We start from the raw sequence: 18182 nt of genomic DNA, 5'->3' as shown, positions 1-18182 counted from the left end.
CTTTTTTCAAAGTCAAATTCTAGATCTCTCTTTGACTTAAGTCATATAATGCATAGTCATACTTCCTCAAATATTGTAACCTCCCAGTACTTCAACTTACTCTTTTCATATGACCTATTCTTCTACCCTGCCTCAGCTACACACAAAGATAGGAATGTCCTTGATCTTTCTATCACTCACAAATGCCTCACTTCCATGTTCATGAATTCTGGAATCCCCTTATCTGATCATAGTCTGTTGACATTATACCTCTCCTTCTGTCTCTACCAAACTTTTCTCTTTAACTACATCATGACCTTCAATCCCATGACTGCTTACTTCTTTCCCAAGGTTTCATCCCTGAAGTAGCTGTACTCTCTTCCTTTCCCCATCTTGACTCCTTGGTGAACCAGTTCAACTCTATACTGTCTTCTTCTCTTTAGTCTGTTGTCCACTATATTATTACTGATTGTGCCCTACGAATCCTTAGCCTGGCATCTTTCCCATCATCTACTTTCTTCATTCCTATATGTGTGCAACTGAACAAAAGTAGAAAAAAAATCATGCAATTATCCTAACTGCTTCTACCCAAATTTATTTTATATAACCTAATCTGGGTCCTCAGTGCTGCTAGGCAATTCTTTTATACCACTGTAATTAACTCACTATCTCATTCACCACAATGATTCTTGTAAACCTTTTCATCCCTCCTCAAACTTTCCATGGCTGCCTCTTACCCCAACCACTTAGCTGAGAACCTTGCCTCATATTTTCCTGAAAAAAACAATTGGGCCATTTGCTTCTTTTTCTCATATCACCCAGATGTCTTGTACCATTCTCTCCTCCAGTCCTGTCTCACATGAAGAGGTGATCCTAAAGCACAAGGGATCCCATTCTATCTCATCTCCTCTAGCAGATTGCTCTCTCTGTCATTCCCACTATCCACTTATCTTCAGTCTCTTCCTGACTCCTGACTGCTTTCCTACTGCCTGCAATTCTTGCCTATTCTAGAACACTCTCTTCATCCATCCATCCCCACTAACTGTTGTCTCATTTCTCTCCTGGCTGCTGTTTCAGAACTCATTGAGAAGGCTCTCTTCCATTGATGCCTCCGTTTTCTCTCCTCTCACTTTTTTTTAAAAATTTTTATTCATTTTAAACTTAAATGCAAAAAGACAAAAAAAAATTTACCTGTGCACAACACAATATAACCATGAATTTCCATTTTGGATTGTTCACTTTTTAAAAAAACCCTATGTAATAAATACTGTAGCGCATTGTTTTCAAAGCTACCCTGCTTTTCTGGGCTTCCTTTTAAGTTTTCTTTTGTTCTCTGCTGTGTACTTTGTTTTTCCTCCTTCCCTCCTGCCCCACCCTAGAAAAGGCTACAGTTAAACAGAAATATACATGTATGTAAAACCATACTATACATACTTCTGTTCATCATTTCTTTCTCTGGAGGTGGATAGTATCTTACTCCATTGTTGTAGGAACTATGCCTTTGTATTTGGTTTGAGTATTTTTGATACTCAAGATGAATTAGTCATTCAAAGTTGCTCTTAGGACAATATTTCTGTTACTTCATATAGCATTCTCTTGGTGCTGCTTATTTCACATTTTATTATTTCATGCAGGTCTTTATATGTTTTTCTAAAATCAACCAGCTCATCATTTCTTTCTTTTTTTTTTTTCCTTTTTGGTTAGGCAATGGGGTTAAGTGACTTGCCCAGGGTCACAAAGCTAGTAAGTGTTATGTGTCTGAGGCTGGATTTGAACTTGGGTCTTCCTGAATTCAGGGCCGGTGCTCTATCCACTGTGCCAGCTAGCTGCCCCTCATCATTTCTTGTATCACAGTAGTATTTCATTACTCATGTAACACAACTTGTTTAGCCATTCCCCAATTGAAGGGCATCTGTCATTTTGGCCAATCCAGTTAAAATGTGAGATGATGTCTTAGTTGTTTTAATTTGCATTTCTCTCATCAATAATGATTTAAGTCATTTTTATATGACTATATGTGGTTTTGATTTCTTCATCAAAAACTGCCTGTTCATATACTGTGGTCATTTATCAATTGGGAAATAACTTGTTTTCTTATAAATTTGACAAAGTTCTTTATATTGAGAAATGAGACCTTTAATTTGAAAGACTATAAAAATTTTTCCCCAGTTTCTGCTTTCCTTCTGATCTTGGCTACATTGGTTTTATCTGTACAAAAATTTTGGTGTAATCAAAATTATCATCCATTTTATACTCCATAATGCTCTCTTTCTCTTGTTTATTCATAAATTGTTCTATCTCTAAGTCTGATAGGTAAATTTTCTTCTAATTTTCTTGTGATATTTCCCTTTATATCTGGGTCATATGTCCATTTTGACCTTGTCTTGGTAAATGGGTTTAAGACATGGCTGTGTGCCCAATTTCTGCCAAACCGCTTTCCAGCTTTCCCAGCAATTTTTACTCAATAATGAATTCTTATCCCAAAAACTTAAATCTTTACATTTGTCAAACACAAGTTACTGTAATCATTTACTGCTGTGTATTATTGTCTACTCTGTTCCACTGATCTACCTTTCTATTTCTTAGCTAGTACTGGATAGTTTTGATAATTACTGCCATATAACATAGCTAAAGATCTGGTACTGCTAAATCTTCCCTTTATATTTTTTTTATTAGTTTATTTGTTATTCTTGACATTTTGTTATTATTTTTTCTAAGTAAAACAAAATCTTGGTAATTTAATTGGGATGGCATTGAGTAAATAGATTAATTTTAAATTGTCGTTTTTGTTATATTGGCTTTGCCTACCCATGAACGATTAGTATTTCTCCAGTTATGTAAATTTGACTTTATTTATATAAAAAAAATTTTCTAATTATATTCGTGTAGTTCCTGGGTTTGTTTTGGGAGGTATACTCCCAGGTATTTTATACTGTCTGCAGTTATTTTAAAGGGTCTAAAATAATATTTGTGACACATAGTATAGTTTCCCTGTTTATATCTATTAATTAAATCTATTTTATCTTTAACTTTGTCTAAGATCATGATTACTACCCCTGCTTTTTTGTTTTCCCCCAGTGGTTGTCCCTCATGCCTAGAATATTTTCTCTCTTCAACTCTACCTCCTGGCTTCACTGGATTACTTCAAGTCTCAGTTAAAATTCTGTATTCTGTAGGAAACCTTTCCCAATGCCCCTCCACACCCTATCCAAATATCTCTTAATTCTCATACCTTTGCTCAGCTTATTACTTCCTTCTTATCCTGTATGTAGCTTATTTGTACGTAGTTGTCTACATGTTGTCTTCCATGTTAGATTGTGAACTACTTGAGGACAGGGACTGTCTTTTGCCTTTCTTTATATCTCCTGTGCTTAGCACAGTACATAGCACATAGTAGGTGCTTAATAAATTGACTCACTGACTAAATTATTGTAATTTAAATTCTTCTGATATGATATTCCACGGAATGTTGGTGTACATTTTCCTGTTACTCTTAGGGATATACTAATTTAAATTCTTCTGATATTTTAGGTAATTATTGGTATTGGAAAGATGGGCTTTTGCAGTGATTCAAATTTTGAGATATTTGAAAGTACTGCACACTTCCAGAATTGAATCTATCACTATTTCCTCCTGTTTAATTCCAGCTAATTTTCCACCCATAGTACTTTTCTAAGATACCCATATCAATTAATTAATGTAGTGGGGCACTTCATTGCCCATATCTTTTCTTTTTGAGGTGCCAGTATTACCACTAGCTCCTCTGTTCTCCTCAATAAAGAAAAATACAATCCTATGCAAATAAACATAGTGAAGTAAAACAAACATACACAATTGTCATGTATAGAAACTTATTCCCTGCTGCTCCTTGACTCTGTTACCCATATTGTCAAGAGGAGGTGGTTACCGTATGCCATCATCTCTGGAGTGAACAGATGTTTATCTCATTTTTCAGAGTTCTTAAATCTTTCAAAGTTCCTTTTCTTTGCAGTGTTACTATATGAATTGTGTATTTCTGGGTGGCAGGATTTTACTTCCTTTATAGCTGTAATCCACCACTGTGTCCTAAAGTTCTACAGTATTCATCATTTAATAAATGTTATTGGCTAGCTTCACTCTATATAAAGAAATATGGGAGTTAGATTTTTAGGTATCTGTGCTCCCTCTGCTGGCTCTATAAAAGATAAAATATTAATGAAGATAGTTTTTAAAAATAAATGTTTTGCTGACACCTTTGGTTTTTAACATCACTGCTATTTTGTGCTATGATTCTTCCCCTGTCCTTTGCAAATTATAGTGACCCTGTCTGACTCCACATGTAATAAGCTGCTCTTATAGACTCTGCCTCTCTGCTGAGAAAAGTTGGAGGATATATTTTATCATTTATTCTTTTGGATAATTACAATTTTTTTAATACTCAAGAGTTTGGCTTCCTCTTTAAGAAATCTTTTCATTTATGTTGTAGTTGTGTTTAGTGAACATTTTTTCATGATCTTGATCTCTTTGACTGATAATAATGACTACTTAACTCTTAAATTATTTAAGCAGTCTTTTCTAGCATGACCTAAGTTTTATTTTTTAAAGAATTTTTCTAATTTGCAGCTTTACTTTTAAGAAAATTATTCCATAGTAACAAATGGAGAAAATATAAAATATGAAGATTCTAAATAGTAAATATTTCTTGTTTTCCCTTATATAACTAAAGTTATGTTTCACTCCTAGATGGTTCTTACTATTTTATTTTAATACTTAGAGATACATTGGTTGACATTTTTTTAGAAGCTGTTCAAAGAATAATTAACTATAATTATGAACTAAGCCTGATTGAATATGTTTTTTCTTTTTAGTGGTCAGGTGGGTTCACGGAGTCCTTCTATGATCAGCAATGATTCAGAAACTTTGGAGGAGTGTATGGTATGTTCAGATATGAAGAGAGATACTCTTTTTGGCCCATGTGGACATATTGCTACATGTTCTCTGTGTTCTCCACGTGTCAAGAAATGCCTCATCTGCAAAGAACAAGTTCAGTCTAGAACAAAGGTAACTTACATGTATTATCCTTTGTTTCTTTTACCCTTTTTTAGCTCTTTAAGGCAATTTTAATGATAAATTATATTGTCTGTTACCACAGTGTCTGTCAAATAACTCCTCAGTGGAACAGAGCTCAAGAATAGGAATGGAATAGGAATATATATTGCATTCCTGTTCTGTGTTTATGCATATATAGGGCTTTGTGCATCTTACATATTTGACAAAGAGAAAAAATTTAGTATTTCTGAAAAAGAGTATGGTTCTACTTTAGGTATAGATGTTTGAATAGTCAACTTTTTGTTTTATATAATTTTCATAATTTAAAGGTCAAGGTAAAAAGCATTTGTTAAACAGCTACTATGTGCCAGGCATTGTGTTAAGTGCTGGGCCTACAGAGAAAGGTAAAAAGATGGTCCTTGTTCTTAAGGAGCTGACAATCTAATGGGTGAGACACTAGTATTAAGGAGTATCTATTTTGTTTAAAAGATGGGATTCTGGGGAGGACTTGTAGGGAGCCAGGAGATCTAGGTGAAGAAGAAGAAGAAGAGAATCTAGGCATAGGGGAGGGCCAGTGAAAATATTTTGATTTGAAACATAAGAGTTTCTTCTGTGAGGAACAGCAAAGGAAACCAATAACATTTAGTTTAAGATATCCAATAGGCAATTGGAGACGTGAATTTAGGGGTTAGGACTGGATATGTAGATTAAAAAAGTCATTTGCATAGAGATACTACTCTTGGATCAGTGCTATGTCATGGTGGAGGGGCTTGCATAGCTCCATGAAACTATGCCATACAGGGTTACCCAAGATGGACAGGTCATAGTGGAGAGTTCTGACAAAAGGTGATCCATTGGAGAAGGAAATGGCAAACCCCTCCAGTATCTTTGCCAAGAAAACCCCATGGACAATATTAAAATGATTAATGAGATGACATTGGAAGGTGAACCCCTCAGGTTGGAAGGTGTCCAGTATGCTGCTGGAGAAGAGTACAGGACAACTGCAGGTAGGTCTAGGAATAATGAAGCCACAGGGCCAAAGCTGAAAGGAAGCTCCTCTGTGGATGCATCTGGTGACAAAAGGAAAGTCTGATGCTGTAAAGATCAGTATTGTGTAGAAACCTGGAATGTAAGATCCATGAACCAAGGTAAACTGGATATGGTCAAGCAGGAGATAGAAATATTAAACATTGACATCTTGGGTCAATGGACAGGAATGGGTGAATTTAATTCAGTGATCATTACATATACTGCTGTGGGCAAGCATCCCTTAGAAGAAATGGAGTAGCCCACATAGTCAATGAAAGTATGAGAAAAGCAGTACTGGGGTATAATCTCAAAAATGACAGATTGATATCTGTTCAAATTGAAGTCAGACCATTCAGCATCATAGTAATACAAGTCTGCACTCCAACTAGTGATGACAGAGAAGCTAAAGTTGATCAGTTCTATGAAGACCTACAACATTGTCTAGAAATAACACCCAAAAAAGATGTCACATTCATCATAGGGGATTGGCATGCTGAAGTAGGAAATAAAAAGATAATTGGAGGAACTGAAAATCTTGTGGAAGTGAATATTGAAAACTAAAAATAAATAAATTAATGGACAAAAAAACCCAAAACAAACAAAAGATAATTGGAGTAACAGGCAAGTTTGGCCTTGGAGTATAAAATACAAATGATACCACTCTGATTGCAGAAAGTGAAAAAGAATTTAAGACGCCTTTTGATGAAGATGAAAGAAGAAGAGAGTATAAAAATTGGCTTGGAGTTTAAAAAAAACTAAGAACTTCCTGGCAAATGGGATGGGGGGTGGGTGGGAAGCATGGAAGCAGTGTCAGATTTTATATTCTTGGGCTCAAAGACCACTGCAGACAGTAACTGCACCATGAAATTAAAAGATGCTTGCTCCTTGAGAGGAATATTGTGGCAAATCTGGACAGTATGCTAAAAAAGGAGAGATATCACCTTGGCTACAAAGGTACATATAGTCAAAGCTATGATTTCTCCGATAGCATTGTATGGCTGTGAGAGCCACAGAATTGGCACTTTTGAATTTTGGTGCTGCAGAAGACTTTTGAGATTCCCTTGGACAGCAAGGAGATCAAGTAGGTCAGTACTTCAAGAAATTAATTCAGGCTGTTCACTAGAATAGTGAATATTAAGTATTAAGCTTAAATACTTCAGACACATAATGAGGAGATGGGACTTATTGGAAGAGACCCTGATGTTGGAAGTATTGAAGACAAAAGGAGAAGTGGAGGATGGAAGGACCTGGAATGGGGTCACAAAGAGTTGACTACGACTGAACAACAACAACAAGCACAGAAATTATGATTGAGTCCCTTGGGAGCTGGTGAGATCACCAAGAGAAATAGTATAGAGGTAGAAGAGCCAAGAAGAGCCTTGGAAGACACCCATGGTTGTGACCTGAATGAATATCCAACAAATGAGTCTGAGAAGGAGTTGTCAGACATGTAGGAGGAGAACCAGGAGAGTATCACAGAAACCTGGAGAGAAGACAGTATCAAGAACAAAAGGGATTGCCAAGAAAATCTAGAAAGAAGAGAGTATCAAGGAGAAGAAGATGATTAACAATGTCAAAGGCTGACAGAGGTCAAAAAGAATGAGGATTGAGGAAAGGCAATATTAGATTTGGCTATTAAGAGCATTGATAACTTTGGATTGAGCAGTTTCAGTTGATTGATGAAGTTAGAAACCAGTTTGTAGATATAAGTTAAAAAAGAGTATGAGAAGAAAGGAAGTAGAGGCATCAATGGAAGACAGCCTTCTTGGTTTTATCCGTAGAAGGCAGAAGAGATAAAAAGCTAGTGGGGATGGCCAGGTCAAATGAAGGCTTTTTGAAGATGGAAGAGACACGGCGGTGTTTGTAGGCAGTACAGAAGCAACCAGTTGTCAGGGAGAGACTAAAGAGAAGTGAGAGTAGGGTTGCTAAGGGGAGGAATGTACTGGAGAAGAAAGGATGGAATGGTAACCTTTGTGCATGTAGATGGGTTTGCCTTGATAAGGTGAAGGGCTACCTCATCAGGTGAGACAGCTGTGAAGTGAGAGAGAATGGCAGAAAGCATCTTGGTGATGTGAGATGAGGAGGAGAGAAGAGGGAGTTCTTAGTGAATGACTTTACTTTTTTTTCAGTAAATTATGAGGCAAGGTTCTCAGATGATTTGGGGAGCGGGGCAGGGACACAGACAAGTTTTCTCACCACAACCCATGTTATCATCCACATTTTATATGTGAGTATACTGATGCTCAGAGTTTGGCTTACTCAAGGTCATTCTTGTGTTGGATCTGGAAGTTGGATCCAGGCCTTCTGACTGATTCATACTTGTTTTTCTGAAAGGAGAAACTTGCAGTAACCTGTATGTGAATGATGGTGTTGTTTTGCTTTTTTTTTTTTTTAAATCTGCAATAACCAAATAACTCTGTTTGAGCTGTAGACAGGTTTCCCTCTTATAAGAAAAGGCAAGGGGGTGAGAGAAATTCCTCTCCGTTTTCTAGGTTCTCAAAAAAAATTCTGTTTTGTATATAAGGCTGTAAGGAGCCACAGAGGCTTGTTAAGTAGAGGGATGATGAAGTCACATTTGTGCTTTATTTAAGAATATACATTTGGTAGTTATGTGCAGGATGGATTGGATAGGGGAAAGACTGGAGGGAGACCGATTAGAGGGGATATTGTAATAATCTAGGGAGAGGTGTTCTAGGGTAGTGGCTATGTGAATAGAGAAAACAAGTTAGATTGAGAGAGTTATGGATGTAGAATAAAAAAACGAACACCCAAAACCCCCCAAAACTTAACTGATTTGACATGTGAGGGAGAATGAAGAATGAGTGTGACTTTGAGGGTCACTAGGAGTGTAATGGTACCTTCAATTAAATAGGGAAATTAGGAGGAAGTGTTTGGATTTAGGGTAAAAGAGAAGATGTGATACGTTTGAGATGTCTTTAGGATATCCACTTGGTGTTATGGGCTTGATGCTCAGAAGAGAGATATAGATTTGAGGGTTATTTGCATAGGATAATAGTTGAATCCATGGTAACTGATAAGTTCACCTAAAGAGAGTGAAGAAAGAAGAAAGCCTAGGATAGAGTCTTGGATCTCACCCACACATAGGAAGCAGAACATGGATGATGATCCTGCAAAGACGACTTTGGGAGAAGAGAGACTGTCCAGGAGATGATGGCCACTACGTTTCAGAGTAGTCAATAATTAATAATAATAATAATAATAATAAAGATGATGATAATTATTATTCCCATTTATAGTGTTTGAATTTTTGGACAGCACTTCACTTACATTTCTCTCTCATTTGATCTTGTCATCAGTCTTGGGGAAATGGGTAGCATTTTATAGCTGAGGAAACTGAGATGTAATTGACTTGCCTAGGGTCATACAACTAGAAAGTATCTGAGGCAGGATTTGAACTTAGGTCTTTCTGACCCCAGTTGCAAGTGTTTAGCCATTACACTTGGCAGGGATTCCCCATATAAGCTGAATCAAGAAAAAGGAACCAAGTAAAATGCTGGCCCAGACAATCTGGGATTGAACTCATCTGTTAGGATAGGAAAAGTGCTCTGTAAACTTATCTGTTGCTGTCCCTTTATATGAATTTTATTTTTCCTTAACTTCCCTGAAAAATTACTTTAAGGGGGCAGCTAGGTGGCACAGTGGATAGATCACCAACCCTGAAGTCAGGAGGACCTGAGTTCAAATCCAGCCTCAGACCAAACACTTGACACTTAACCCCAATTGCCTAAAAGCAAAAGGAAAAAAAAAAGGAAAATTACTTAAAAAAAAAATATCCAGTCTTTTTTTGAGAGAAATAAAGTGAGAGCAGCAGTGCGGGGGGTGGGGGAGAAGATGGGTGGGAAATGTGAGTACAGAATTCGGGGTGCTGATATCAGCTATAGATGGTGGGTCTGAGGCATAGAGAAGTGATTGTCACACCCCATTTTGGACTCTGATAGCTTCTTCATTTGTGGATTTTGAAATCCCTGTCCTATGTGGAATTTTTTTACATTTAGGAGAAATAAATTTGCGTAGAAATAAATGTTAGAATCCTAGGTTTGTATATGGTTTAGGTTAAGTGGGATGTGAGCCCCTGGAGGGCAGGGATTCTCACATATGTCTATCCCCAACGTCCTATGTCTGGACACAGAAGGTGCTGAGTGCATGCTTATTGCATTACTGATGTATTGACTGGATATCTGTGCTAATGCCATGGCCTCCTCCTGCAGATTGAAGAATGTGTGGTGTGCTCTGACAAGAAAGCTGCTGTTCTTTTTCAGCCCTGTGGCCACATGTGTGCTTGTGAGAGTAAGTATTTCTAGGTAATACTTAACCTACATTATTGTGTTTTGTAAGAATAGAATAAAAAAGGAAGTCTAGCTCCTTTTTTGTCCCCAGATATTACCTCACTAAAAACCCTAATTTGGAGGGTACTTCACTGCTTAGCATTTGCTTCCCTATTTAGTATGTCTGTTTTTCTTGTGTTCTTATGTTAGCTGATTCCTACATCCTCCACGGAGCTCTAAATAGAACTTATTGTCTTGCCCTTGCACAGTATCATCTTTAGATGTCTGTGTAGTCTACAGGATGTCCCAAAAGTCTTAGTGCAGCTTAATAGCTTAAACTGCACTAAGACTCATGGGACATCGTGAATAAGTGATCCTTTATCACTCAGCAAAGTTTAGTTCTGAAAAAAAATACACACAAACAATTCATTTAAAGTGCACTTTGTTTCTGTTATTTACAATTAATGTCTTTATTTTCTACACCAAAATGATTTCTTCGTGTACCTTTTTTCCTCACCCTTTGCCCTTGCCTCAAATCTCCCTTGTAACAAAGAAAAGCAGGGAAGCTTAACTAATTGATGTAATAATTGTATCTCTAACATTTGGAATATGTTATCTTCTGACCTCAGATTCCATATTGGTCCTCATATTTATTATGAGTTTAGTTGTTTTTGATGGTATTTTTATTTATATAGTATTATATTTGTGTGTAGTGTTTTTTTTTTTAAGAAAATTTAGGTATGTGTATCCATATTTGTATACACATACAGAAATACATATAAGCTTTTTAATAAGGTAACAATTATCCTGTTTCTGTTTTTCTTTTTTTAATTTTTGCCTTCTGTTATTATTTATGTAAGCAGTGTGCATGTTGTTTTGGTTTTGCTTTCTTCACATCCTTTCATAAAGTCTTCCTGTATTTTTTTGTGTTATTTTCATTTGTCATTTCTTATACTATAATCTTTCAAGTTGTATTCCACAGTTAACCATTCCACAAACATTGGACATATAGATGGCTCTCAGTTTTTTGTTATTGTAAATTATGTTGATATGAATATTTTTGTAAAAACAAAACAAAACAAAACACCCTTTTCTCACCTGTTCTGTGTTTTGTTCTGTGTGGATCATATCCCTAGGATGTACCCCTAATAGTAGAATCACTGGGTTACAGATTTTTCCTAGTTTTGTAACACTTGCTAATTAAGTAAGTTTAAAAAAAAAAGATTAAATCAGTTGACAGCCTCACCAGCAATGTATGTGTGCCAGTTAAAGAAGTTGAATAATTTTGGGGGTAGTTATTAATTTGAGAACTGCCTTTTTAAACTTTGAACAACTTAAAAGCACACTTTAAATTTTTTTTTACCAAGTTAGCATATCTGCTTGTAATGCACACCAACCTTTATGTTTCTGCTTTTGAGCCTTTACCAGCTATTACACCTCTGTACTACTTTCCATTACTGTTTGTGCCAACTGATGTCACAATAAAATTAGTTTCTTTGGAGATACAGGCAAAAATTAGATCACGTTAGCTACATATATTTCTTTTTTTTCCACTCCCTCTAATCCTGGCATTTCCTCCCTTTTTAGGTCCAGTTTTTGTGCTGCATACCATGTTCTTCTCTCTACTTTTTTGTTCTTTTCATTGAAAGTTTTTCAAAGGCTTTAAAAACCATTCTTCTCACTTGAATAGCTTCAGGGTAAAAGTACAGTAAGTTATACTCCTAAAATAATTTAGTAAGCAGCACTTACAGACTGTCTAAATAAGATAGTAATTAGAGTAGTAAAATGGCCTGATCTTGGCTTGTCATTATGAAATATATTTGTTAATAAAGACAAAGCTAGAGTTGAGCTCTCTAACTGTGCTGACATGCCTTCACTGTTAGCCTCCTATTTCGTGGGACTAGTCTGAGAATTCAGAACTGTAACTAGTCTCTGCTGTCAAAACCACAAATAGGAAGGGAAATGATCTTTGTCAAGTAAGGACATCCAGTTAAGGTTTCATAAGCTAAAATGACATCCTGAATTAGATTTAGAGGATAGTGAGCTCATTTTTGTGAAGTTAAACTTTTGGAAGATCTTTCTTAAAAGGAAAGCCCAGCTTGAGGTTACAGAAATAAGGTTTATTTTGGGAATATCCTGTATAGCACGATAATTGACAACCTTTTAAACTTGAAAAATATTTTCCCTAAAACTGTACAATTCCAAGCTAGAATTCTTTACACATTCAACTCCTGTGTAGCATGTTCTACATGGACAGATGATTTACTCACTCTTTCTCATTTTCATTGGGTTACACTTTATTTTGGGAGTATACCTTCGTTGTACCTCTGGTCAGAATCCTTTAGGATCAGGGAATGTCAAATTAGAGTTTATCCTGTTTATCTGCAAAATCATTCAGTGTATTTTCCTTTTAAAATATTGATGTGTGATAGGAAGCTTTTAAGCAGACTCTTCTCCAAGCAAAGGAATGAATTAGAAGGCCATGGAATGATCTACATAGAGTAAAATGTTAGCCATGAGCCTGTTTCCTCAGTTTGTTGGCTGTAAATTCTGTGATATTTTACCTTTTCTCCAGTACTGCCATTTCAGCAGCTTTTACTGTTTCTTTTTTAAGATACATGTTTTGCATCAATATTTGAATACTGAAAAAAATACTCTTTCACTTCACCTGTAATTTTAGATCTTTGTAGCCATGAATTAAATAGAATTATAAATAATATGTAAAGCTTCTTATTTAATTGTACTTGTAGTACCTACCTATGGTGTTTCTCTGGGAAGAAAAAGAGTTTTATTCAGACTTAGTTTACAAGCCATGAGTTGCCTTATATTTGAGTAGTGGAAAAATGGCATTAGAGTCTGAATGGGGAAAAAATCTCAGTGGTCACGTAGTTCATCTCTTTTTCAGATTGTGAAGCCCATCTATAATATTCCTAACAAGTGATCATATAACTTTTGCTTTTGGAAAAGAGTTCAGTGGTTGGAAACCCACTATTTCCCTGTGCTCCTTAGCCCCACGCTGGGGGCAGCCCATTCCATTTTTGAACAGCTCTAGTTGTTAAGAATGTTTATTACTGTAGTACTTTCATGCTACTCTTTGCATAGAAATTATTTTTCAATACAGTAGCTATTTTTATTTTTACTCTAATGCCTCATTTTGATAGAAACAGCAGGAAGAGAATGGTTCAACATAATGCAGAAATTTTGGAGTACAGTATTTTGCATCAGAAAAGAATTTTAGAGAAAACTACAGTGGGCTTACAAGCAACCAGTCACCAGGCCAAGACAGTGCAGTGTATTGGTAAGAGATGGGCAGTACCAGGATCATTCTGGTATTAATTTGCATTTTGAAAGAAAGCCTCCCTTTTCTTTATTACATTAAACTCCTGAAATGGACATCATGTTACTTATTTGTAGAAAAAAAAATTGTTTACCAAAAATACTAGGGAATATAGTTAATCCTTAAATTATGGACCACTGATTCTGGTGTCCTAAAAATACAGGAAAGGTTTGATTTTTGTTCTAAGGTTCATAACATGTTCAGTGGATACCATTGTTAACCTTCCTGGTAGCATATCAGGGTAGTTTAGTGGGGCTTACCTTAAAAGTTATGTAGATTAAATAGAAGAACAGTCAACTGCAGAGGAAAGGGATTAATATGTGTCTCTTGTCTAAATAATGTATCTACCTTGCCAGACTGTGCTAACCTGATGAAGAAATGTGTGCAATGTCGGGCAGTAGTAGAACGGAGAGTACCTTTCATTATGTGTTGTGGTGGCAAAGGCTCAGAAGATGCCACTGATGATATTGGTAAGTTTATTTTCTTAAAATTTTTTTCTTAGTTGGAACCATTTCAGTTCAATTCAGTAAGTATTTATTAATCTCCTGCTTTTAGGAATAAAAGACAAAAATGAAAGTTCTTGTCTTCAAAGAGGTTACGCTCTATTTTCTTCTTTGTCTCCTAATTCTTAATAATAAACTATTTTCTCACACATAAAAAGATTAATATGCTTGTTAGTCTATTGTTATAAATTAGTAGTCAGGAAAAAAAGTTATTTTAACGCCATTTGTATGGTGATTACAAAACTGAAAACATTTAAAAGACTTTCCTCCAAAATAGAAAAAAAAAGGATAATTTTAAAAGATTATAGCTATATCTTTGTTTCAATAAATTAAAAATGTGGGCCAGAAAATGATACAATTTGACATAATTGGATACATGTATAACTTCTTCCCAAAACATACCTCTTGTATAAAAAGGGAATCATGTGTTTTGTTTTGTATCTGGGACTCCACTATAAACTGGTAGTGTACGGTTATTTCTTACGATATGGTAGAAGGAAGCATTAATGCAAATACTGAATATTGAATTGTGGGTATTTGTTCAGGACTTTTCATGTCAAATACAACTGTAAATGTGTCTTCAAGTATAGAGAGAGAGAATATGGCAGAATGGGACTAGTAATGAGATCAGATACCTTTTTTCCCTTTTATATGATACTATTTGATACTTTTTAGCACTTTTTCATTTTTTTCCATCTTACGCTGTTATTAACAAAAGTTAAGATTCCTGTAAAAACTACCTCCTTAGCTGAACAAAAGCCTTTTTTACATAAAAGGAAACTAGGAAAATGTCTATTCCCTTTGAACCAGGGAGTTCATTACTGGGTTTGTACCCCAAGGAAGCCATCAGTAAGAAGAAAGTCCCCATATACACCACAATGTTTACAGCAACTTTTTTATGATAGCTAAGAATTGGAAACAAAGTGGATGCCCATCAGTTAGAGAATGATTAACAAAATTACGGTATATTAATGTAATGGGATATGACTGTGCTGTAAGAAATTATTATGATGAGTATAGAGAAGCATGGAAAGATCTATATGAATTGATATAGAATGAAGTAAGCAGAACCAAGAAAGCAGTATACACAGTTACTACAACAATGTAAATGGAAAGAACAATGACATACCGAAAGAGTAAATATAACAAAATTGTAAAGATTAAGCATGACTAGATTGAAGAGATATGAGAGGACATCCCCAACCCACTCCTTCATGGTGGTTGGATCCACAGGTGTTACATATTGCACAGGTCTTTGAACTTTTTCGGTGGTTTGATTAGTTGTGCTGGGGGTTTTTTTTTCATCTCTGAAAAATAGGTTTTCTTGTGTGGGATGGTTCTCTGGTAGAGGGAGGGGAAAGGAACACTTGAAACAACTATTATGATATAAAAAACAGAAAATGTCAATAAAAACTTATCTTTTTTTTTTTTAAAAGGAAACTGACCTTTGGGGTAGAATTATCTTCCATTGCCTCTCAATCTGTTCCCAAAGTCTTCAGACCCATAGTTTTTATTAGTTACTCTTAGGCTAGCACAGTATAGAGAAAGCAAGCATGAAGGAGTCTGACAGGGGGAAGCAAGGAAAGTGTTGACTCCAATTTAAAAACTTTGTTGAGACTTACTCCAGTCAGGCACTACAAATGAAGCAATCTGCTTTTTATGTTGCTGTGCCAAATATGCCCATTGTTTAAAAGAGTCTTGTTTTAAAAACCAGCCTAATAGGGGGGCAGCTAGGTGGCTCAGTGGATAGAGCACCGACTCTGGAGTCAGGAGGACCTGGGTTCAAATCCGACCTCAAACACATAACACTCACTAGTTGTGTGACTCTGCAAGTAACTTAACCCCAGTTGCAAGCCCAGCCTAATAATAGAGGCCATTTCAATTTAAAAAAATTTTTTTTCAGTATAAAGAATTCATGTAAAATGCTATAGCCAGTTAGGGTGAGGGGATTTAAAAATACTCTGTCTATATTGCAGCAAGTGGAAACATTCCAGTTTTACAGAAGGACAAAGACAACACCAATGTCAATGCTGATGTACAGAAGTTACAGCAACAGTTGCAAGATATCAAAGAGCAGGTAAAAATATCTTTATGTTAAAACACTGATTTTTATGACTGACTTTTAGGAGAAGAGGTCATCTATTTGCTTCCTGAAATTAAAGCTCTATTTCATGCTTCACATTTGTCCTCTAATCTAAATCTGGTTGATAGGAATTATTACATTGGATAAAAACTTGTTATCTTGCTGCAAGAACCATTTCTTTTCTATCTATGCATATAAAGCAGTCCCATAATAAATGGTGATGTAGAGTAGTGCATATTTTCATATGCCAGATAAGAGTCATATATTAATTATATACAATCAATTATAATTCCTTAACTAAAGAGTTAAAATTAATGTAATTAGATCCATTTTCTTGATGTAATTGTGGCCATGTAAGTTCTTGATTTTGACAGGATACTAAATAGATTCTGAAACAAATTTAAGATTGGTGCTGAATTTTCAGAATCTTTTTCTTTCATGTAAGAAATGCACGTGCACAACAGAGAAGCTAATTTTTGAAGAAAACAGTAGTTTTTTCATGAAAGTTATTTTGTATCATTTTATTTTGAAGTTCCTTTTATTTGGGAGATATAAAAACATTTAAAATGGTTTCAAAACTTTTTAAAATAGATTCGTAACATAATGGATTTGTAAATTTTTAATTCTAACCAGGGGAAACCTTTAGTAAAAGCTCTCCCCTGACACTTAATAGCTATGTTTCCATTGTTTAGTCACAGACATGATTTTGTATGAAACAGATCTGGAAATTTAATGTTCTTGTAATCTCGGCGCAAGTCAGCAGTCTTATATCAAAGCCTAAAAAAGCTGATGAAATTTTGGGCTACCTTATGAGAAGTGCATCTTCCAGAAATAAGCAAGTACAATAGTCTTGTTGTAGGGTACTATGAAAAGTTAAAGAATGACCAGAAAAGAGCAACAAGATGGCCCAAAAAAAAAGCCTCAGATTTATGCCATATGAAAATTGGTTGAAGGAGCCAGAGTGGCAGCATGGTATAGTACAGTACTGTATTTGGAGTTTGGTCTCCTTATTCTATATTTGGAGATAGGAAGACCTGAGTTCAAATCTCATCTCATTATGTGACATTGGGCAAGTCATTCAATCTTAGTACTTCAGTTTCCTCATCTGTAAAGTAAGAATATTGGATTTGATAACATCTGATGTCTTCCATGCCTGAATTCGTGTTCCCTGTGATACATTCCAGCTCTCAACTGTGATCCTGTGAAGTAGGAATGTTTATCTTGAGAGATGAAAGGTTAGAGGACATGATAAACTGAAAGTGTGTCAGTTGGAAGAGGGGTTAATCTTCTGTTTGCCCCTAGATGGTAGATTTGTGCACATTGAGCAAATTTAGGCATTTATATAAGGCAAAACTTACTGATAATTAAAGCTATTCAAGAATGGAATGGGCTTACTTGGGGAGGTTGTAGGTTTTTCCTTATCGGAAATCTCCAGACAAAGGTTGTGAGATCTTTTCCAGATACGGGTTGTAGTAGATGGCCACTAAAGTTCCTTCCAGCTTTGAAATTTCAGGATTCTGTGAATAGACATGAGGAGAGATGGAAGTATAGCATGTTGTGATCAGAGTTCTGGGTCATAGAGGTTGTACAAGCACTTACACCTCTATATAAATACTTGCTCTTGATGATAAAATCAGGGCACAAAATCTGTGTGTAGTCTGTGCAGAATGAAGAAGTAGATCATGAGAGTTGAAGAGATTGACAAAACACCCTCAGAATATTTGAGGGAACTCTGTGTGTGTGTGTGTGTGTGTGTGTGTGTGTGTAAGTTTCCAAATTTTGAAGTTGGAGTTGAAGAGGAAAAGATTATGAGACAGGTTCTGAGTTCCTTGGAAAAGGGAGGAGAAATAATCTGATGCTTGGTAGGTGACTGTACTTAATGATTTAAATAGGGTGATGGAGGTAAAAGTTCTGATCTTCAAAGTAGAAGAGGTTGC

The 18182-nt window shown here is 35.7% G+C and overlaps 1 protein-coding gene across 2 annotated transcripts in view; it reads left to right on the top strand.

The window, feature by feature from the left end:
- MIB1 (MIB E3 ubiquitin protein ligase 1) overlaps positions 1-18182 on the top strand; it is a 140059-nt gene that overhangs the window by 112934 nt on the left and 8943 nt on the right. The window contains exons 17-20 of one of the 2 annotated variants that reach the window (XR_013486236.1): positions 4827-5019; positions 10266-10344; positions 13484-13620; positions 14016-14102. Coding sequence is in view for 1 of the 2 variants with exons in the window: in XM_078153468.1 (XP_078009594.1) it covers positions 4827-5019; positions 10266-10344; positions 14016-14129; positions 16139-16239 (487 nt within the window). In the remaining variant the exon portion in view is untranslated. Of the gene's footprint in view, positions 1-4826; positions 5020-10265; positions 10345-13483; positions 13621-14015; positions 14130-16138; positions 16240-18182 lie in introns of those variants that run through there. The other variant, XM_078153468.1, reaches the window with a different exon arrangement.

The sequence above is a fragment of the Phascolarctos cinereus genome, unplaced genomic scaffold (assembly GCF_003287225.1).
Source record: "Phascolarctos cinereus isolate Bilbo 61053 unplaced genomic scaffold, phaCin_HiC Scaffold_4;HRSCAF=312, whole genome shotgun sequence".
In the NCBI taxonomy this organism is placed as follows: Eukaryota; Metazoa; Chordata; class Mammalia; order Diprotodontia; family Phascolarctidae; genus Phascolarctos; species Phascolarctos cinereus.
This window is presented reverse-complemented; position numbering and strand designations above follow the sequence as displayed.